Source organism: Oreochromis aureus, linkage group 3, assembly GCF_013358895.1.
Source record: "Oreochromis aureus strain Israel breed Guangdong linkage group 3, ZZ_aureus, whole genome shotgun sequence".
NCBI classification, from domain to species: domain Eukaryota; kingdom Metazoa; phylum Chordata; class Actinopteri; order Cichliformes; family Cichlidae; genus Oreochromis; species Oreochromis aureus.
In genome coordinates, this window is record NC_052944.1 from 91,517,448 (window position 1) to 91,539,823 (window position 22,376).

General features: G+C 41.2%; 3 protein-coding genes across 9 annotated transcripts; 2 read left to right on the top strand and 1 right to left on the bottom strand.

Annotated features, from left to right (window-relative positions):
* Nucleotides 1–761: 761 nt before the first annotated feature.
* Nucleotides 762–6,962, bottom strand: slc25a11 (solute carrier family 25 member 11). Its single transcript, XM_031759907.2, has 9 exons — nt 6,718–6,962; nt 4,421–4,573; nt 4,212–4,329; nt 3,985–4,073; nt 3,803–3,893; nt 2,137–2,227; nt 1,957–2,056; nt 1,828–1,879; nt 762–1,142 (listed from the first exon to the last, which is right to left on the bottom strand). The coding sequence occupies exons 1-9, from the start codon at nt 6,780–6,782 to the stop codon at nt 987–989; spliced, it is 915 nt and encodes a 304-aa protein (XP_031615767.1). The 5' UTR covers nt 6,783–6,962; the 3' UTR covers nt 762–986.
* Nucleotides 6,963–7,706: 744 nt separating this feature from the next.
* LOC116336124 (motile sperm domain-containing protein 1-like) lies at nt 7,707–10,630 on the top strand. 5 transcript variants are annotated; one of them, XM_039608357.1, is made up of 7 exons: nt 7,708–8,042; nt 8,419–8,556; nt 8,817–9,096; nt 9,169–9,244; nt 9,323–9,540; nt 9,639–9,775; nt 10,339–10,630. In XM_039608357.1, the coding sequence occupies exons 3-7, from the start codon at nt 8,892–8,894 to the stop codon at nt 10,558–10,560; spliced, it is 858 nt and encodes a 285-aa protein (XP_039464291.1). In that variant the 5' UTR covers nt 7,708–8,042; nt 8,419–8,556; nt 8,817–8,891; the 3' UTR covers nt 10,561–10,630. The 5 variants fall into 5 exon arrangements, with proteins under 5 accessions (XP_039464294.1, XP_039464291.1, XP_031615769.2 ...); XM_031759909.2 differs by having other exon boundaries at nt 7,948–8,042; nt 9,639–9,794; nt 10,339–10,510; XM_039608358.1 differs by lacking the exon at nt 7,708–8,042 and adding an exon at nt 8,059–8,350.
* Nucleotides 10,631–12,482: 1,852 nt separating this feature from the next.
* Nucleotides 12,483–22,227, top strand: LOC116336121 (zinc finger protein 418-like). 3 transcript variants are annotated; one of them, XM_039608361.1, is made up of 3 exons: nt 12,579–12,690; nt 12,949–13,033; nt 20,413–22,227. In XM_039608361.1, the coding sequence occupies exon 3, from the start codon at nt 20,494–20,496 to the stop codon at nt 21,469–21,471; it is 978 nt and encodes a 325-aa protein (XP_039464295.1). In that variant the 5' UTR covers nt 12,579–12,690; nt 12,949–13,033; nt 20,413–20,493; the 3' UTR covers nt 21,472–22,227. The 3 variants fall into 3 exon arrangements, with proteins under 3 accessions (XP_031615766.2, XP_039464295.1, XP_039464296.1); XM_031759906.2 differs by lacking the exon at nt 12,949–13,033 and having other exon boundaries at nt 12,483–12,690; XM_039608362.1 differs by lacking the exons at nt 12,579–12,690; nt 12,949–13,033 and adding an exon at nt 13,054–13,742.
* The last annotated feature ends 149 nt before the right edge of the window (nt 22,228–22,376 follow it).

Below are 22,376 nucleotides of genomic sequence, written 5' to 3' on the forward strand. Positions count from 1 at the left end.
TGGATTGTAACCAGAGCATTCTGACCAGTTTACCTGCTGATGGGTTTAGCGCAACTGATGACTTAAGGTAAATACAACCACGTCACTCATGAAGACACACAGCTTATATTAGTTTTAAAACATATAAAACCACTTAATTCATTTGCTAGATTAGCTGCTAGCATACCCACTTTGAGGCTTTTTGCTAGCTAGTTAGCGACGCTACACACCTGTTACTCTAATAGTCTGTATTTTTTAATGACTCAGCACTCCATAGTTTTTGTTATCCATTTTTAGAAAGAGATGGCTATAGCTGTACACTACAGAGGCCCAGAGTTACTGTTAATATCAAAATGTAATGCTGTCCTATGATTTTAAGGTTAGACTGAGGATGATCTAAAACTGAAGATTTAAACACTTTTAGATCCATTACAGTTATAGAGGATTATGCAGCCTGCTACCATGGAAACTACATAAAAACAGAAGGTTTCTTAAAAGTGTAATTTATTCTTTTCACTTAATAATAGAGTCTACATTATTAACAGCTAAACTCACCCTGGCAGAAAATTGGTGAGGAAGACCATCAGGACTAAGCTAGGTTGCCTGGGTGCAGAGATTTGGAGAAACTTTCTCCCTTACTTTCATAACAGCTGTGCCAGATGTTATATTGAGCCACTGAGAGGCATCAACATCAGTATCGACTACAATATAGTGTAACCGACGTATTGATGTAATTAATAACAGTAGTCCAAGTATGAAGTGATGGAAATGACAATACAAAGCAAGGTCAAAAGTCTTTATTCAACCACGAGTCTGCTCAGCCATGATTGTTACCATGGTTACCCATCACGATGCTGAGTGTTGTCAGGGAGACAGTGGGGCAGGGTTTCTACAAATAAGACTTAATTACTCAAAACATCTGTGAATGATGTCTGAACTACACTTAATTTACATTTTTCTCTTTACAGAAAGAATTCAAACACTGTGTGTGCCTGTGTGTGCGTGGGCTAAACGTCGAGGACGTAGGTCTTGTAGAGGCGGTTCATCTGCTCCAGGAAGATGAAGGTGAGGACGGTGTGCGGGCCGAGGCGGGCGTAGTATGGAGTGAAACCTTTCCACAGAGAGAAGAAGCCCTCCTTCCCCACCACTCGAACCAGCACCTCCTGATCATGACACAGATAATTCAGTTGGTGCACAGAATATAAACACTTATTAACGGAACAAGTTATATTAATTGAACATTGGTTCAGCCTGTGAGAGTATACCAGTCTTCTCACTGGCCTGTCATGACCACATTTCCTGATATCTGCAGGATAACACTTGTCAAAAAGCTCGGTTTATCTCTAACATAAGAAAATAAGTTCACTGTACTCAAATGGCCTGACTCCAATGGAGCATCTTCCTCATCAAGGAGCAACTGACAAACCTGCAGCAGCTGTGTGATGATATGATGTTAATATGGAGCAAAATCCTTGTTAAATTTATTAAGATTTAAAGAGTTCTGAAGATAAAACTTGTTACTAGCGATGTGTACCTAATAAAGAGGCCTGTCAACATGTATTGCGGATTGTCAGAAAATGATTATGTACAAGAAAATCACAAGAAATCAATTCTCTAAAATCTCTAAATTTAAATGTTACACAAAGAACAAAAGATACAGAAGTAACCTGTACAAATACTTCAAAATCACAGTATCACCAGAAACAATATTATATTATTTATCCATCAGCTCATCTGCTTTCAGAGCATTATTTAACTTTCATGCTAAAAAAAAAAAAAAAAAAAGATTTTAATGACCAAAATGTAATAATAAAAAACAAGTAAAAACAAATAAAGTTGGCGACTCACCAAACCATTTTTATACTCTGGCTTCCCGTCGATCATCTTCATGTTCTGGATCCTGCCAAGAAAAAGAAGAAGGTGGTCAGACTCGGCTCGACCACAGAAGAAGAGTTCATCAAACGCCTTCAGTCTCACCTGGTCTTTACGATGTCGACGGGCATCGAGGCTGCCGTGGTAACCAGACCACTGATCATACTGGCACAGAAGTGACACAGAATATCGTCTCTAAAATAACCTGAAAACACACAAACATATTCATGAAGAGTGTGCGTCACTGCAAGACTGTGTGCTTGCGTGTGTGCGTGCGTTGGGCACCTGAGTCGAGCAGCGCCTGTTTGGACTGAGAGTACGAGGCCAGTTGAGCGGCGTTCACAACCACGGCTCGAGCCATGGTGGGAATGCAGCCCTGCAACAACAGAGTCATCATCAGCTCAGTTGTTTAAAACACCCAAAGAGACTCGTGAAAGCTCCTGAACCAACAAACAGACGTGAACGCTCCACAGATGATGTCTGGAGTCTTTTCTGTGGAAAATGAACTAGTGAGGGTAGACGTGGAGGGATGTCAGCTACCCTCAGAGCATGCTGTAGCTCTGATTTACAGTTTCAGCATTTTTTCCCCTCCATCTTTGATTCAGCAGAATAGCTGAGATGAGTCCTAGTTTAGGTTTCAGCACTTAAATCCTCATTTTATTACTAACGCTCATCAGGAAATTTGATTTATTTTTAAAAATCAATTAACTTTTGTTATTGATATTACAGCAGTCGCACACAAATCACTCCAGAGAATGCTTTCAAGGACAAAAGTGTCAAATTTCGTTAATCATATAGTGAGAATTTCATGGATAAAGCTTTTAGATTCCTGCAAGCAGTTTTTGAATTTTTTTTAAGTGAAAAGATTAAAATGTTACTACCAAGTGTTTATAACTGAACAAAAACTGAGGCACTATAATGACTCAGTATTCAGTTTATCTGGCCTATGTTTGCACCGTCTTTGGTGGAAAAACTGTTGCAAAACAAATATAAATAATAATCAGGAAAAAAGAAAGAAGATGCAGAGATATAGAAAAGAAGAACCCTGTCCTTCCCGTCTTGGAGCAACTGTGACCACGTAGATTCCTCTGGGAAAAATAAAGTATTCTGATACATTTAAAAAGACTGCGACACTGCCCTCTGCTGCCCCATGGAAGTACTGCAGATGGTCAGTAAAATCCTTTGCAAATTAAAAAAAAATTCAATTAATATTTTTAATAAAAATAATTCAGATTTTTTAATTCAGTTTGAAATTATTTAAAATATTGTAGACACATTTTAAAAACTAAATAAAACAAAGCCACTAAATCCATGAGCGTTTACTCAATTGTTGTATTTTACCTGCAGAGTTAGAATTAATCTAAAAAGCAGCGAATACTGCACCACAGTCTCACGCAGCGATTAGAGATTTGTGTTTGATAAAGAGACCCAGATTTTAAACATGTGACATTCTTCAGTTTTGACTTGGTTTAGAAGAAAAACTGAGAATTTTCGGAAAATAAATATTTTGAAACATGAGGATAAGCTGTGAACAAGACAAATTCAAAAATATTGGAGAATCAAGACTGAGGTCATTTTTGTTATTTTGAGATTATAAATGTATGCTCAGGATTCACACCAGTGAACTGCAACAGCTTTTTTTCACCCCTCAATAAAAGCTGCAACCATAGCTCACCGTTCCCATTAACAGCTTTCACACATATTAATAACAGTACAACGGCTTGAAAAACTATAAACAGTTAAACATATAAGAAAAATAAAAAAGAACTAATGTAATGTTCATGTGATGTTAAATCGGGCAGCATCTACTCAGCGTGAAGGACCACTTTAAACGATCCAAACCTTTTTATCAATTAAAATTTCTACATTAAATTACTGCATCTGGACTAATGACTACTCATTCAGGCTCAAGTGAAGAAAATGATCGTGATGATGACGATGGTAGGCTCACCCTCCACAGTGTAGTGACGCCTTCCTCTTTGGTTATTCGAAAGAGGGCATTAAAAACATTCTTGTATCCTCTCCGCTGGTCTGCAGGTAACCTGGAGACACAAACAGTGAGGAAAACGCCTGCGAGTCATTTTGTGTCCATGCTGAGCAGAGAAAGCTGCTCTAAGGTAAACAGAGTCTCACCGTCCATCAGCCGTCATCCTGATCAGTGCTACCTCTGCTGGCGTCCCCACAAATGCTCCAATGGCTCCAGCTGTCATACCAATCAGAGCCTGTAGGGGGAGCACACTGTTACTCAACAGCATGGAGGGTGCTATAGCATCTACACCTTTACCACTGATTAAAAGCTTTCTACCAGCTTCTGGTTAGATGATTTCAGAGCTCATAAGCCTTTCACTCTTTCAGCACACCTTGAGGAAGAAGTTCGGCGGCCGGCCGTCACTGCTGGTCATTTTCTCAAACAGGATGGTGTAGATTCCCAGACGGGTCGTCGTGTAGGTCGCCTGGCGCAAAAGACCTGCTGACAGACTGACAAACACACAAAGAAACTCACAGTGAAGCAGGGAGACGAAACGTGAGTTAAAATGATAAAAATCAGGATGGGGCGAAGCGCTGGTACCCGGTGTAGATGCCTCGCACGCCCTCGTTTCTCAGGATGGAGAACAAGGCGTGGAAGCTGGTTTTATACTCTCGAGCCTTCGTCCCCTGACCGCTCAGCTGCATCCTGTTCTTCACCAGGTCTAACGGCTGCACGAAGACGGTCGCGCCCATCCTGCAGAGAGGAAACAGGACAGGTACGTTTATTAAAGCTGAAGCATTACTGAGAAAACATGAAACCAAATACTTTTTGGCACATTCATAGACACAACAAAACCTGGGAGCGCAGACTTGTTTTCATGTATCTGACACTTTATTTCAGATGTCTGAACAGATTTAAATCGTAACTTATAAAATGAGACCTTTGGACTGACTGTTCCAACGACTTCCACTGAAATCCAAACAATGTGACAATGTGTCTGTTTTTTTTCATCAAAATAAATCAAAGTTCACTTGAAAAGATTTATTTGAAAAAGAACATCAGGGAGGAGTTTTACAGTTAAGGGAAACAGTAAAAACTAAAACATGGCAGTTTGTTTAAGCGCAGTTCGAGAACAGAGGTGTTTTCCTCAAATAAATTCACACTCCTGTTAGCAGTGAAGCTGCAGCGATGTGGTAACTCTGCAGTGATAAGTTATCAGGGACTGGAAGAGCTGGTACTGTGAGTTTATCAGGAGGTGAGAGTTTAGCCTCCCTTAGAAAACAGACGGCAGCAGGTGAGAGAGCACAGATTAACTCACGATGATGAAAACCTGCCTGGGGCAGCGATTCTTGTCTTTTTAAATGAGAACACGTTCATTTATTTATCTAATTTATCTCAAATGAAGCTTCACAGAAGAGCGTGCTGTGATCCTGACAATTAGATTTGGTGCAGAAATACCTCTAAATTATCTCTGATTCACACCAAATATGGATTAAAATATAAATGAGGTAAGGCCTAATCTGTAAACCTACCTACAGCTCTAATATTTAGTCATGCCATTATTTTTAACTTTTATAGTTTCTGAGATATATATATATATATATATATATATATATATATATATATATATATATATATATATATATATATATATATATATATATACACATATATATATATATATATATATATGAAAAAAAGGTGTGCAGGTTTGAAATAAAGTCAACTGTTGACACCGCCTCACGGAGTTTGTAAGAAGCAGCCATACTGTCAACATTTGGTGACCTTCAACTGTTTATCATGAGGCTGTTTAACCTGCTACGTCTGCTAAGGTAACCTGACACACACACACACACACACACACACTTGAAAGCAAACATTCAGTTTAAGAAGATAGAGTCACTGAACAGCCTGGTTCTCCATATTTCCTCTCATACACTCATGTTAACCTTCATGTCAGCATACGTTCACTAATCCCTGTGAGCCAAAAGGTCAAATTGTTCAGTTTATCATTTTTTTTTCTATTTTTGGATCAGTATGATGTCAGAGATAGTCACGCACCCTGTTGCGTGAGGGGCATCCAATCACTGAGGCGCAGAATGAGATAATTATTGAGATTATAATTTTAATTCATTCATCAACTTATTAATTGGCTTAATTAACCCTAACTTTTATGATACATGATTACATTTGTAAATGTTTTGTGATAGATTAAACATGGATCAGAGTCTAACTGAACCTCATTTCAGAGTTTAGAGGACTCTAAACCAGGTTACATCATCTTCATCATCATGGTCATAAAGCTGTCATCCACCCCGGCTAACAGTTAGCATGCTAACGGGAACTCGGCCAGGGCTGAGCTCAGACCGGCGAGCCGACGTCAGGTCCCCCTGACTGGTGCGACCTCCCCTCATCTGCTGTCAGAGTTTACTTTAGGGAAGCTTCGCTGCTAATCCAGCGTTAGCCTGCTAGCACTCCTCGGTGTAAAGCCCAGGCGGGACGTTTTAACAAATAATTTCCCGGGGATACAAGCGGAACATTTTCAGGACTTTTACGAGTTTGCATGTTTAAACGTGTTCTGGTGAGAAAAAGGGGCAGGAAGCTCTACTCGAACATGGCTAGCTAACACATGCAGAAAGGTGCCCAGATTTCGTCATGACGCCGGTGTGCTGATGAAAAACGTCCCCGCTGAGTTATCGGGGTGCAGCCCGTCCTGTGACAGCCAGCATCAGCTGCTAACAGCTAACCATCAGCGTGTCGCTCCGCTGCAGTAACGGCCTCCGTGCTGTCCTTTAAACCGCACTGAGGTTTGACACAGAGCGGGTTTAAACTGACCAGAGCTCTCCTCTGACCCCTGACATTAGCGCCATAGCATGGGAGCTAGCCGCATCACTTACCCAGCCAGCCCCCCGAACAGGAACTTGATGGCCTTCGGAGAGGTCTTGGGCTTCGCATCCGCCATGTTTGCCCTGATCGGTCAGTGGCCGCAGAGTCTGCGTTCAGATTTCTGCCGCCCGCCTGCCTGTGTGCCTTTGGGCCGAGCTTTCCGGCTGCTTTCTCCCCGTCGCAGCGGCGGCAGCAAGAGCAGCAAGGTGACTCTATAAAGCGGACGCGTCCCGAGACACGAAGAGCAACGGACCAATCAGGAGACGAGGAACGATCAACGTGCTACGTTCAAGGTCTCATTTTAAACTCCTCCATCCGAACTCTATTAACTAATACAGCGAAGTTAATGACGTACAGCGTATATCCGATATTTAGAAGGCTGTAGTCTTTAGCTTACTGATGTTATATTAATAAGAAAAATGTTATTTTAAAATGACATGCAATAAATTACACACGTGAAGTTGATTATGAATTAATCATCATTTGACCAAAAACATGTTTATACAGACTGATACTTGAAACGATGACAAGCCTTTTGATAAAGACAAAAATGAAATTAAACATTGATTTGCTTCTGCGACAGGCCTATTCAACTAAAAATTCGTGCATGGCATTCTTATGTCTTTCATTTCCGAGAGAACTTGAATGCAGCAGATGCTACAATGCTAGTTATTTAAAGTAAGTATATCTATAAATATGTAGAAAACATAAATTTAAAAGTGTATAACTGGTAGGACGTTATATAAATGTTTAGTTTTTAAATAAGGAAACTAAAAGCCACAATTATTTGTTAAATAATTTATTGCTTATAATGTTGTACCATTGTGATGAGATGAGATGAGATGAGATCAGATGAGATGGCCTTTATTTGTCAGTTGCCCACAACCGAGATGACAGACCTTGCCGACCGTACAGGTCAGGCTAGGTAGCAAAGGAAAAAAACAGTGAAATGTGTAACACAAAAGGATAATCCAGAAAGATAAGGGAAGGAGAGGGTGAAAGATGCGTCCGCCTCCTCCGAGAGCCAAAGATAGAAAGCATTTTCTTGTAGCGTGGTTGAAACATTGTAGCAACCATTCTTGTACCATTTCCTTGAATATTATGGCTTTTATACATCCAAAATGATTTCTTGTTTAGTTTCAGAATTAAAAATGAATTACAACTGTTGCCACCATCATTTCAGCTTAAACACAGCGTCAAACTAAGGAGTCTGATGTGACACACAAAACAACAGAAGGCTGGGATTCTTTCCGAACGCTCATTGGTTTAGAGCTAGAGAGGGGGAGGGATTTATCATAAGCAACAGCTTGCTGAGGAAGTAGATCCGGGGGCAGCGGTGAGTAGAAACACTGAGCGGTTTTATTTCTGTTTTGTTTTTTTGTTTTTTACCGGATTAAACTCCCATAAAACGCCTCGGTGTGACCGTCCGGCAGCCGGAGATCAGATCCCGGAGCTGGCCACAGTTTCTGCTGCGTCACGTTACCGGTGTTTTAGCGGGTGGGAGTGATTGGGCAGCTAGCGTTAGCAAACAGCAGGAAGCTCACTAACAGAAACTCTGTTAGTGAAGTTTTTCGGAGTTTTTTACACAGAGATCCAGAAATAGACAATTTCAGGCTGGCAGCGGAGGGATACACAGGAGCTGAGGTACTTATTTATGAGGCGTTACCTGTGTTTGTTCTCCACTGTTTACATGCTGGGTCCTGTTTGTTTAGGGAAGGAAACGAGGAGGTAGAGAAGTAAATACGGAAACAGAGAAGGAAGGGAAGAAGCACAGACGGATAAGAGGAGGTAGAGAAGTAAACAAAGAAACAAAAGGAAGGAAAGACGTGCAGAAGGCAGCAAGGTATCAGGTAAGAAATCATGGTGGCAGAGAAAAGGCAGGAAGGAGGGATATGAGGAAGGAAAAAAGGAGTTGGTAAATAAAGGAGGAAGGGTTGAAATGAGGACACAGAAAGGACGAGGAGGAGGGGGAAAGAAGTAGGGAGAGGTAACAAGGAGGCATTGTACAAAATAAGGAGACAGAGGAGGAACCAAGGAGCCACAGCCTAGGAAAGAGAAACTTTTTTTCTCCTCGTTAAATGATTTTTTTTTTTTCTCACTGTGGTGGTAGGCGGTGTTACCTCTAGGTATCCAATGACAGCTCTCAGATCATGTCCGCGGGCGGGGCTCCACACAGAGCGGACTAATGAGGAGGAGGCAGAGCCATGACGGGCGAGGAGACGAGGGGGGGTCGGCGGTGGTGGGGGAGCAGAGCGTGGCGGCGGGGGGCATGCCGCAGCTTGCCGTCTTCCTGTTCCCCTCGGAGATGGTGTTTTACGCCGAGCAGAGGAGCTCCCATAGGAGGGTGCTGACCCTCTACAACCCCTACAGCTTCAGCCTCAGCTTCAAGAGTGAGTGCAGCCATGTTTAGGCCCTGGTCACGCCGCCACTGGCTCTAACAGCCTCTCTCTCTGTCCTCACAGTGTGGTGCACGGCGCCCTCGTTCTACAGGGTGGTGGAGGCAGAGGGCAGCATCCGGGCCAAGTCCTGCGTCGACCTGTGAGTGTTTCAAACTTTATTTCAAACTTAATTCATAACGACGCTCTCATGCAATCAAGCATTTCATTTTCCTGTCAGGGTCGTGCGTCATCTGGACGTCTCCCCCAGAAACTGTGGCCGCAGGGACCGGTTTCGCATGGAGGTGAGGGGCGGAGGCCAGGTGGGACGACGGGAGATCTGGGCGGAGCTTAGAGGAGGACGAGAGGAAGAGGAGCAAAGAGGAGGTCAACAAAGGGCGCCTTCCCGTCCTAATTCTCAGCTCCTGCCCACACAGGCACACCTGCCTGCCTGCACAGGTAAGGCATCATGGAGTGCTCTGATTGGTTCCTGCAGCAGTGCATTCGCCGGTGCAGAGTTGATCTTACTGATGATGTTTCTGTGTGTGTGTCTGCAGCTGTGCGCAGCGCGTCTCAGTGGGCGGTGTGTGTGGCTGTGGCGGTGCTGTGTGTCACAGTGTTGATGCTCCCCCTGCACACTGACAGCAACTCGCTGGTTCCACACTGGCTGCACGTCTCCACCAATCAGAAGCTGGTCTGTGCCTACACACTGGGTAACACCACGCACGCACACACACATACACACACACACACACACACACACACACACACGTCTGTATGATCTGAGAGAGAGGGGGGCAGGGAGGAAATGAGACAGTGGAAAAGTAAGCCAAAAGAAGGTAAAGAATTGAAGGAGATAGAGAAGGAAACAAGGAAGTAGAGAAGAACAGTTATAGGTGAAGAAAGGAGGAATCTAGGGACAGTTAAGGAAATGAGAAATCAGAGCAGAAAGGAAGGAGTCTCAGAAGAAAATGTGGAGATAAAGAAGCAAACAAGAAAATAGAAAAGGAAATAAGGAAGCGGAAAAGAAACTAGATATAGAGGAGGAATTAGGAGAGAAAGGCAGGAATGAAAAGGAAACAAGAATGTAGTTGGAGGAAAAGCGAAGGAGATAAGGAGGTAGAAAAGGAAATGAGATGGTGGATAAGGGAACGAGAAGTTAAAGATTTAGAAGTACACAAAAACATACAAAGATGGAGGCAGAAAAGGAAATGAGGAGGTAGAGAAGGAAGCAGTAATACTGTGGTTGTCTCGCAGGTCTTGTTACTATGGTGTTTCTACGGTGACGTCATGCTGCAGCGACCTGTGGCCTCACCGTCGTCCACACAGGAGGAGCCCTCAGACGATTGTCATGGGACAGCGAGTAGCGTGTTCAAAAAAGCTTTATTTAAACTTGTCGATGGAGTGGACGGAGTCATCGACCACAGAGGAACAGTTGGATATGAGCGCCGTGAGAAGAAATGGATATTGAACCGATGAACATGTGACAAAGCTGTGATGCTGCGTAAATAAAATGATTGTAAATAAAAACAGAAAGTGATGATTTTAAGAGGATTCAAGTCTTTATTTAACTGTAAACAGAACAACACAACATCATCTTTGACCAGAGTGTACTCACACGTTTAAGTAAAGTTATTACAGAAGCTCAGTGCAGCTCATCATATCCAGGATAAATAAAGTGTGTGTACAGTCAGCACAGTCAAGGAACCTTTATTTAAACAGATCTGAGCGAGCAGGTAAACTCTGTGTAATCAGATGTGCGTGCCTGACCTTCACCTTCTCTGAATATTTACTGCTGATGGTAAAATGTTCACAGAGGTTCAGCTTTTCTGTGAGTGTGATGCGTCGTTATCCATCAGAACTACAGAGCTGGTCTTCCAGTCTCTGATCTAATTAAGTAATACATGAATAAGTAAATGATGGAAAAGTTCGAGTTTCTTCTTCACTGCCATGAATAAAAACCTGTTCTTTAAAAGAATTCCCTGCATCTTTCTGCATGATCATCAGTGCAGCCTGATTGTTCTCGATGTTCCTCTGGGATCGCTGATCAGTTTCAGACCTGAAGCAAAGTGAGCAGCAGATTTCCCATCCATGAACTCAAACTCTGAATGCAGTGATAAACATAGGATGGCTCTGAAGGACAAGTTTCCCATGAAGTCTGACATTTCATATTATTGTTAAACTTTGTTATTATTCTCACAAACAAGGAGCCGTCCTGACAGGTTAAAAACGTTTAAAAGAATAAACGTAGAAAAGAAAAACAATGAATTAATAAAAATAGATTATAATCTGTGTCACAGATGAGGCTCACTCCGGATTAACGTAAAGAAACAAACTCTCAGATTTATTTTCACCTCACTAATAAGGGTGATTTACACCTGCTGAGTGAAGCATACGAGGAGGAAGAAGGAAATAAGGAAGATAGGAAATAAGGAGGTAGCAAATGAGGGGACAGAGAAGGAAATAAAGAGGAAAGGAAGGAAATGAGTCCAGAATGAGATTCCAACACTTTACCATCGGAGATGTTTGTCAATAAAGAAATACACAAGGGGCCTGTCTCAATATGCGTACTTTTGCGTACTTGCATTCTCGTGTACTCGTGATACGTCATCAGTACAAAACCCAAACGCGGCAATGGCGGAGGAGCGCGGCTAAAAACTTTTAAATATTACTCTTTCTGGGTCGCAAAATAAGCGTTTAAGTTATTTTGAAGTGAGAATGTAGCTGTGTATGCTTCAAATATCTGCTCGATTTATCAAGATATCACATATTTCCAAACGTGCTCCGACGTTTTTCGGAGGTCGAGGATCGCAGCGGACTCCCAGCACATCGTTTTCAACCCTCCCGTGGTCTTTCACTGCTCAGGTTAAACATGATATATAAGTCTGTTAGGTAACTTCGAAATGTTAATGTTTGGTTTATTTGTTCCTGAGTAAATCGTTTTGGCTGAGATATATTTCAATTCGGGAGGAAACATTTTCACCGGGAACAAAAACAGCATGTTAATACGTGGAGATTCTGAAGGCTGCTTCAAAATGGTCCGATTATAATTTAAATATTTGTTCAGTTCTCTTCCAAACGCCAGCAGCTGTCTGTTGTAATTTTTGAGTGTCCACTAAAATAAAAATAACGCGTTCTAAAATCTCACCTGTTTGTTTTTATTAAGGCATACATGTACATTATTTTTATTAATAGGGATTTCGCTCCTGAGGTTAAACATGATATATAAGTCACTTAGATCACAATGTTAATGTTTGGTTTATTTCAGTGTTTTATTTGTTCCTGAGTAAATCGGTTTGGCTGTGATTACAGTTAAGCTTCATAACATATTACTAACAGTTAAATTAAGAGGGGACGACAGTAAAAACTCCGGACCTGTGACATCATCAAGTACGCTGTACAAATCCCGAGTCCGTGCGTGCCGGACTCGCGTACTTGAGAAAGGGCCATGGGAGTGTTTTTGTTCTTCTCGCGTTATTTTTTAGTCACCGCGAGAGTTGGAGAGAGTACTGGCGGAACAGGAGCAGAGCAGGAATAATGGAGGAGGAAACCCGGGACACGGAGAACAGCAACGGAGATGAGTCCTCCTCAGCTCGCGCTGAGCTCCAGGTGAGAGAGCATCGGGACACAGCCGCACAGTTTAAGAAAACGATGTGCGCGTCTGCATCAGAACCTAGGATCCAAGCTGTAGACGCCTTCAGGAATGCATGGGGCGTTTAGGTGCACCTCGTAAACTCAGCAATCGTCCCCCCAGAAGCCGTGGCGATTATTTAAACGGCTTTAAAAGTGGTATTATTATTATTAGGTAACAATTTGAGTTTTTTAATGTTTTAATGCGAAATTGAATGGATAATATTGGAATTCTAGATTCAAACGTGTTCATGGCCATAAAACATCATAAAAACGGGGGAAAGGCTGATGAAGAAACTGTGCATCTGCTCTATAACTACAGGTTAGTGCATCTGTACGGAGAGTCAGGTTGTTCTTATTAAGTAGAAACAGATCTCTTGCACTACATCTATTTCACACTTAAATTTTGTCTTCATTTATTTATTTGTACTATTTGTATTTTTTCTGTTCTATTTGTAAATATTAACCAGGCATCTGTGTGTGGATAGCAAAGAAAGAATTTCAATACACAGAGAAATACTTTTCTTTGTACATATGACAATAAGCGCTTTAATCCTGAATCACTAAAGACAGTTTTTAATATGCAAGATGACCTGATGATCGTCTCTGCAGTTGTTATCACTCTCTGCAGGTGTTTGCAGTCCATAGCAGTAGTGCTGCTGTACCATGCAGTGATGCAGCTGGTCAGTGTGCTCTCCACAATGCAGTCTCTAAGCGCATCCACAGAGTTTTGTTGTGTCAAAAAACTGGCAGCGAGGACTGAGTTTATGATCTCTGAGCTAAACTTGCAAAACTCTTAATAATGTAGCGAGAACACATGGTTCAATACAAAAATGCTGGAGATGCAGCTTGAAGTGCAGAAAATAGTCTGGAATGAAGTAATGGAAACGACAAAGCTAATGATAATTATTCTTTTTAAATTGAATAAAGTAATTCTCTTGATTTCATGCTGTATTAATTGTGTTTCAGATTGTTTTAGTTTCAGGCCTGCTTCTGTGTAGTCAAAGAATGTGAGCAGCTTGCATAGAAAGGGGAGTAGACCAAGGTGAGCGAGATACAATGGGGAGACAGTGGTGTTTCTATAGAGATGGAGAGAGAGAAAAGTACTAGGAGTTGTGTCACAGAGGGCAGCTTCCACGGCCCTATATAGATGAGTGCATCCCTTTGTTTAGCCAGACCTCGCCCATAGAGAGCTCTTAGCTGCTTGGTCTCCAGATATGTGTTCACTGAATGCTTGGAAAATAAAGAGTGTCAAATGAAGTTCTTGTCTCTGTTTGATCTCTACCATCAAAACAATCTGTGAAGTCGGAGTACTTCAACAATAGCTTATTAGAAGACAGCTTAGAGAAAGTGGAGAAGCTCAGACAAAACTAAACAAAAAACAAATAAATAATAAATATAATAATAGAGCGCTGCTGGGGGTGAAGTCCACACATAATGTACTCGAACTAGTTTCTCCCTGCAGAGGAGACACAAGATGGTCAGACACACCCACATCACTCCACTAGTGCACAAACACAAAAACTAGATTAGATTAGATTAGAACAGGATGTTCTGAGCACAACAACCTGTTTGTTATCAGATGGATACTCAGTAGGTGAGGCCATAAATAAATGTCCCGTAGTGCTACTCTGTTGTAATCTTACAGTATTTATTAACTTTGAATCCTGTGGTGTGAATTACTTTGTGGTCGGCTGTTCCAAAGTTTGTGAGTGGAGGATCTCTGAGTTTGGACTCGAGAGAAAGTCAGAAATAAAACATCGTTTCAGCCTGGGAGGCAAACCAGAGTGAGCTGCTTTTGTGTTCAGTTTTATTTAATAATTTCATGTGCAGAGCTCACAAGCTGCAGTCTGCTGAAGCATGAATCTGAGCACGAGGCGCTCAGAGGTCAACGTGATAACGCTGGTTATCTATGGAACGCCAGGACTGCTATAATGAATTAATTAAATACACCATTAAATAATTAATTAAATGTGGCAATAATTAATTAAAATTGGAATTAATTAATTAAATAAATAGTTATGACACATTTAATTAATTAATTATTGACACATTTATTATGTATTTCACAGTTTAATTAATTATTGACACATTTAATTAATTATTTAATGATATATTTATTTATTTCATTTTGGCAGTCCTGGCGCCTGGCTCTCATCATGAATTAATTTTATCTGTCAGCCTCACCCATCAAACTCAGGGGGCGGGGTTAACGCTGCCCATGCAGCTTCTCTAACATTTGATTGGTTGCCGTGCAAAGTAAGTCAAAACAGGTCGATCCTAGATAATCGATTGCTTCTGTAGACCTGGGGCAGCCAGGTATCCCAGAATGCATTTCAAATCACAGGCAGCAATGGTGGTGGTGTAGTTTTAAAATACCCCGGTTTTCTGTCACCAACTACACTTTTAACAGTGTTTTAGCCGCGAATGTCGCGCCGTAATCTTCACATGTCTGGTCAGGTTGTCAGCATAGAACATGTTTGCAAAAGTGCTCAGATGTTTTCAGAGATTTCACTGCTCTGCTAACAGTCAGCATGCAGAGTGCACCGAGGGGGTTACGTTAACCGGTTTGTTTACATATTCCACTCTCCATGTTCCACATGTTGCATTCGCAGATTCTCATTTTCACCGAACGATCGTCTCTTTCCACCTGGTCTTGTGTGTCTGTGCTTCTGTAACATAAAGAACGAGCTGACATTTTTCTCACGAAACCAGCGATCAACTCAGCAGGCCCTCAGTTTACCTGCATGCATCCTCCTCCTCACCTGTCAGCTGTTTAACACCTGCTGCTAATTCAAGAAACACGCCCACGTTACCTGGTGATAGTCACAGTTTAACTGGGCAGCCGGTGCTCGATATAACGCAATGTCAGCGCATTTTTCTGCACAACATAAGTAAATATAGTTTTTTTCCCGAGCGCAGAGCTGCTGGAGCTTGTTTCTCTACAGAGCACTTTATAGGCGAACCCACTTTATCAGCGGCTGATGTCCAATCACCGCACACAGCTTTGAAACCTCACCTGAGTTTTAGCTCTCAGTGGTTAAACACTGGACTTAATTCACTCAGGTTTTGTCTGTCGGGTCACGTTTACTTTGCTGTTTTATTTACAACTGAGCAAATCGGTTTGGCTGAGGTTAAAGTTACGTTTCACAACTGCATAGTTTTACAGACCTTTAATGGTTCACTGGCACATGTGTTAGACTGAACCATTCGCTTTTCTTTATCTGGTGAGTTTGGGATTTAACAGTGAATTTTGAGATTAAACTGACTTTTAAAATGTTTTATACAAAGAGGAAAGACAAGGCGCATTTCCACCGAGAGGAGCAGAGTTTGCAACAGCGTGTTCATCATGCAGACTGCAACCTGGACAGAAATATTATATCATCTGTTTTTTAATAGTTGTTCAACTGTATTCTAAGCACCAGCTGTCTGTTAGAAGAGTTTACTTAACTAAAAATAAATGAGGTTAACATATAATTTGTGTGATTTTTTTGTCTCTCTATTTTTTCTTTTTTCTTTTTTTTTTCTTTTTCGGTCATGTTATGTTTGTTACAAACTATGAAATACATCGTGCAGACTTCTGGATGTTAGAAGAAAACTAATACTGCTCATGAATGACACTAAAGGCAGGAAAGTGTCCTTTAAAACTAAACATGTTAATAGGACCTCCCTGTTTATATCATAGTTTATGATACAGCACGTGTATTTCAGTAATAGCCTACTGATTTCAGTGTAGTGGTGAACAGTCACACAGCTCACGTGGGCGTTATCTGTGATACTCCTTAACAATAATTTATCCAAGTTAACTTCAGTTAACCATTCAGACAGTTCTTTTGCAATGAAAAACATAAACACTCATGTCGCTGGTAGGTTTCCGCTGTGCCAGCTGTTTACATTACAGCTGCTTATGCAGTAACCATGGTAACCACAGACTCTGAGCGGCTGGATCGACGCAGGTCAGACAACAATTTTACATATATGATCCTAAAACAGGACACAGCCACTATACGTCCTGGCCTCATATCAAATGTGACCGCAGACTGAGTCTATGTTTGACGTTTGCTTTATATCTAATCTTCCTCTCAAACATTAAAACAGCAGCGAGTCTGCAGCTGAGGGAATACAAAAATTGTCGGAACAGGTTCGATCGTGTATTCATTTGGTGATTTATTAAATGTATAACTGTTATTCTAATCTGCTGCTGAGTCTCTTACACTGATGAAAATGCAGAAAACACAGATCGCGAACACCAGTTCAACCAATCACTTTCATTCCACTTTGATCTGCGACAAACTGACGGTTCATCTCTGTTACAGTGTTGCGTTAGACTGCTATATTTTTGTGTTCTTTATGCTGTAGATTTCCACGTCTCTGGAATAGTTGGCAGTATTAAGGTTGATTTTCTGTTAAAATCATATTGATATGACCCGTGACATATTCGTAGATGACAGTTAGATTAGTCGGCTGGGAAACTCTGGGTTAACTCAGAGAGCTGAAGATATCGTGGATATGCTGACCTCGCTCCGTGGTGTACAGAGCCGTTTACCCTCATGATTAATATTCACAATAAAAATATTAGCCGAACATCATGAAGTCTGTATGTGTTTCATAGTGTCGAACAACCTTTGTACAGTTAAAGCCAGCAGTTACTACATGAGGGAAACACCAACGTTTTCTCTTTTATGCGTTTATACGCAGGTCACGCTGATTACTGAACAAAAACCCAAAGATCAGCTGTTAATCGGATTTCTTTGCTCTCTCTCCTCCTTAAACATGTTTTTAATGTTAGTTATAATTCAGAATTGGCGACTGAAACACGTAGAACACATACGAACATCAGGAAATAAAACCCCGATAAATATAACCTCAGTAAAATAAGTCAGTGTCAGCGGGGGTTATTACAGCTGTGTACCGGGGCCTGCGCTTTGTCGGCGGTAACAACGGCTCGATTGCTGGCGAGGCGAGCGGGTCTATCCCACGCTTTGCCGTGAGACTGGGCAGACATCTCCGAAATCATCGAAGCACTTTTTCAAAGAGGCTGTATCTTGACAAACCGACCAGACATATGAAGATTAAACCACTACATTCTCGGCTAAAAAATATTAAAACTGTATTTGGTGACACACAAACAGGGTTTTTCAAAGTTCAGTTCTGTTAGTTTCCACATGCCGGTTGTTGTGTGCTAAAAACAATGGCCACCAGGCCAAAGCAATGGTTTTGACTCGATCAGCGTTAACCCGCCCCCTGAGTTTGATGGGTGAGGTTGACAGATAAAATTATTTCATGGTGAGACCTGAAGGAGTCAACTGTGCCAAAATGAATTAATTAAATACACCATTAAATAATTATTTAAATGTGGCAATAATTAATTAAAATGTGAAATAAATAAATAATTAATTAAATGTGGCAATAATTAATTAAATATGTCAATAATTAATTAAATGTGTCTATAATTAATTAATTACATGTTTCGTAAATATTTATGTAATTAATTATTTCCAATTTTAATTAATTATTGCCACATTTAATTAATTATTTAATGTTGTATTTAATTAATTCATTATGGCAGTCCTGGCGTTCCATAGTTATCCTCCCTCAGCTAAACATGTTCTACAATGAAGGAGAGAGGAAGAAATTAGGCAGGGAGGGAACAGGGAAGGAAAGGAGGAGGTGAGATGGGAGAGAAGTAAACATGGAGAGAAATAAACAAGGAGGGTGAGAAGAAATTAAGGAGAGGTTGAAGCCATTGAGGAAGGAGAGAAGAAGAAAGGAAGTAGAAGATAATGAAATGATGTGTTAATAAGGAAGGAAAGGAAATAATATTCTAGAGAAGAAAACATTTCCTCCTTGTTTCAGTATCTGTGTTTTCTTCTTCTCCTTTTCTTCCCTACCTACTTGTCTCTGTCCACCTCTTCTACAGGTGAAACTCGAAAAATTTGAATGTCATGCTCAATTATTTCATTAATTCAACTTAAAAAGTGAAACTAATGTACGATATAGACTCATTACATGCAATGCAAGATATTTCCAGCCTTTATTTGTTAGAATTTCGATGATTATGGCTTATAGTTTATGAAAACCCCACATTTGAAAGCTCAAAAAATTAGAATATTGATCTATATGTTAGGCTCAAAGTGTCACACTCTAATGGGCTTATTAATCCAAAACACCTGCAAAGGGTTCCTGAGCCTTTAAATGGTCTCTTAGTCTGGTTTAGTAGGAATCACAATCATGGGGAAGTCCGCTGACCTGACAGTTGTGCAGAAAACCATCATTAACACATTCCATAAGAAGGGAAAGCCCTAATTGCATAAGAAGTTGGGTGTTTCTGAAGTGCTATGTCAAAGCACATTAATAGGAAGTTATGTGGAAGGGAAAAGTGTGGAAGATAAAGGTGCGCTGTGCTTTATTAAGTCCAGAGTAAATGCAGCCGTCTACCAGGACATTTTGGAGCACTTTATGCTTCTGCTGACGAGCTTTATGGAGATCCTGAGTTCATTTTCCAGCAGGAATTGGCACCTGCCCACACTGCCAAAAGCACCAAAACCTGATTCAATGACCATGGGAATGCTGTGCTTGATTGGTCAGCAAACTCACCTGACCTGACAACCATAGAGAATCTATGGGGCATTGCCAAGAGAAAGATGAGAGACATGAGACTGAACAATGCAGAAAAGCTGAAGGCCGCTATTGAACCTGGTCTTCACAGCACCTCAGCAGTGCCACAGGCTGATAGCATCCATGCCACACCGCATTGAATCAGTAATTCATGCAAAAGAGGCCCAAACCAAGTACTGAGTACATATGCATGATTATACTTTTCAGAGGTCTGACATTTCTGTATTTAAAATCCTTGTCTTATTGATTTCATGTAATATTCTAATTTTCTGAGGTTTTGAATTTGGGGTTCTCATAAGCTGTAAGCCATAATCATTAAAATTATAACAAATAAAGGCTTGAAATATCTTGCAATGTCTATCCTATATTAGGTTCACCTTTTAAGCTAAATGATTGAAATAAATGAAATTTTGCACGTGTCAAGAGATTTATTCTAAAGACACTTCTTCAGCTAAGAGTCTAAGGGTAGAAACACACACAGACACTGTGGTTTTCACTTGTATACAAGGGCGGTCACAGAACGCTCACACCAGAGTGGGGGCCCTGTGATGCGCGCTCCGTTACCGCTCTGGTCTTTATTTATATACAAAGCAATACAACAGTGAATACGTCTATTCATAGGCAGAGGAATGTTAGTGCGTAGGGAGTGAAGATAAGAGTGGTTCAGGTGTATGTGTGTGTGTTGTGAGATTCAGAAGGACGCGGCCCTGCTTCTTGTTAGGGAGCGCAGATAAAAGTGTCCAGCTCTCCTCTTCCTGCTTGTTCAGCTATTATCGCTGTGAGAAAGAATTTATAAAACAGTCTTGTAGTGGACAACAGTCTAAGTCATCAAAAGGTCATCATACAGTATTCTATAATATGCAAACTTACATCATTAAAAGCTTATACTGACTACTAAGTACAATTTTCCATTGACAGCATGATATTCTAATTTTTCAAGTTTCACATGTATTTCTCCTCCCTCTTTCCATCCACCCTCCTCCACCAGGTTTCAAAGCTCAGTCACAGCACCTGTGTGTTGTCTCTGTAATTATATTCACCTTGTTGTACCAAATTGTCCTTCTTTTTCCTCTTTTGTCATAGAAACGTGGTGACCACAAGAGACCCAGACATCATGGCTCCCAGCACCATGACAACGCCTCAAACAAGAATCGGAAGATTCACATGGATGACAAACAGTACAGCTGTGATCAATGCCCGTCCACTTTCGCTCGACTACAGACTTTCTTAACGCACCAGCGTGTTCACACAGGAGAGAGACCATACAGGTGTGACACATGTGGGTCAGCTTTCACTCAGTTGTCTCATCTGAGGAGGCACGAGCGAAGTCACACCGGGAAGAAACCATACAGGTGTGATCAGTGCCCGTCCACTTTCAATCAACTAAGTGGTTTCTTGAGCCACCAGCGTGCTCACACAGGAGAGAGACCGTACAGCTGTGACACATGTGGCTCAGCTTTCACTCAGTCGTCCCATCTGAAGAAGCACAAACGAAGTCACACCGGTGAGAGGCCATACAGGTGTGATCAGTGTGGTCAGACTTTTACTCTGAAATGTAGTCTAAACACTCACTGCATACGTTTGCACACAGCAGAGAAACCATACAGCTGCGACCAGTGTGGTAAAAGTTTTGCTTTGAAATTTTCCCTGAAAGTCCACCAGCAAATCCACACCAGAGAGAGTCCTCCCTGGTGTGAGGTGTGTGGAAAACCTTTTTCCCACACGTGCTCCCTTAAAAATCATCAAAGAGTTATCATTGGAGAAAGGCCGTACAGCTGCGACAAGTGTGGGAAAAGTTTCAAGCAGAAGTGTATTTTACAAAAACACAGGAAAACTCACACTGGAGAGAAGCCATACAGCTGTGAGGAGTGCGGGCAGAGTTTCACCCGCCCGTGCTCCCTGAGGAAACATCAGCGTATCCATACCGGAGAAAGACCGTACAGCTGTGATGAGTGTGGGAAAGCCTTCAGTCGGCAGTTCAGCCTGACATGTCACATGCGAATCCATACAGGAGAAAAACCATACTGGTGTGAGGACTGCGGGCAAACGTTCCGTCACAAGGGCACCTTCAAACAACACCAAGAACAACATCAGAACAGGGCAGAGAACTTGAAGCCGGGATCAGCAGAAGCCTCTTTATAAAGAACATTTTCATGTTTCACATAGAAGATTTTCAGATCTTCTTCCTTTTTAATGTCTGCAGTGGAATTCCATATGAGTTTGTTCTATTGTTCAGAACATCATAAACACATTTGTGTGGTCTGCTTGTTGCAGTGTGCTGCTGTGAGGGGAAAAAATGCTGAGCAACAGAAATGAATAACTTTCTGTTACTGTGAATAATACCTTATGGGAGATTTAAAAACAAACAAACAAACACCCAATTAAAGACGACAAACATTTATTTAATGTAGGCACAGAAAATGAGACTGACCAGAACCCACCTCCACAAACTTGCTGTAAAACCAGAGGAGAAGATGTCCTCAGGGATCCACAGACCACCAGGAGCTGCTCACAGTTCTACATATCGGGCATTTCAGAGCCCCAATCAAAACCCTTTGCTCCTGTTAGGACGATAAATGGCACACTTCTTCTTTAAGGATCACAAACTTGTGCTTCCTGTAGAAGCTGCGCTGATTCTGCCTTTTTCTGAAGCTATGTTGTTACAGTGCTGAACCACTACCTGGGGGAAAAAAACCTAAAACAAAGTAAAACTGCATTTGTTTTACTTTTTTTTTCTGCTGCAAAGTAGAGTTTGTTTCCTTATCAGGGCCTGTAAAATGAAATCATTAACCTCATTAATGTTTATTATAATGTTTGTTGACAAAAAAATAAAGTGATGCGAACCAGTCTGGTCCTTTCTGTAAGTTTCAAAGAAAATAAACGAAATATCTAAACATGTCGCAGCTCTCTTTATGTCATCTGAGTTTTATTGTGTAAAAAATGACTAAAAATAAACTAAAAAGATTCAGGTGAATAAGTCTAAATCACAGTGCAGCCAAACACGCAGCTGCTTGAGACTCCACAATTTTATTAACAATTTCAATAAT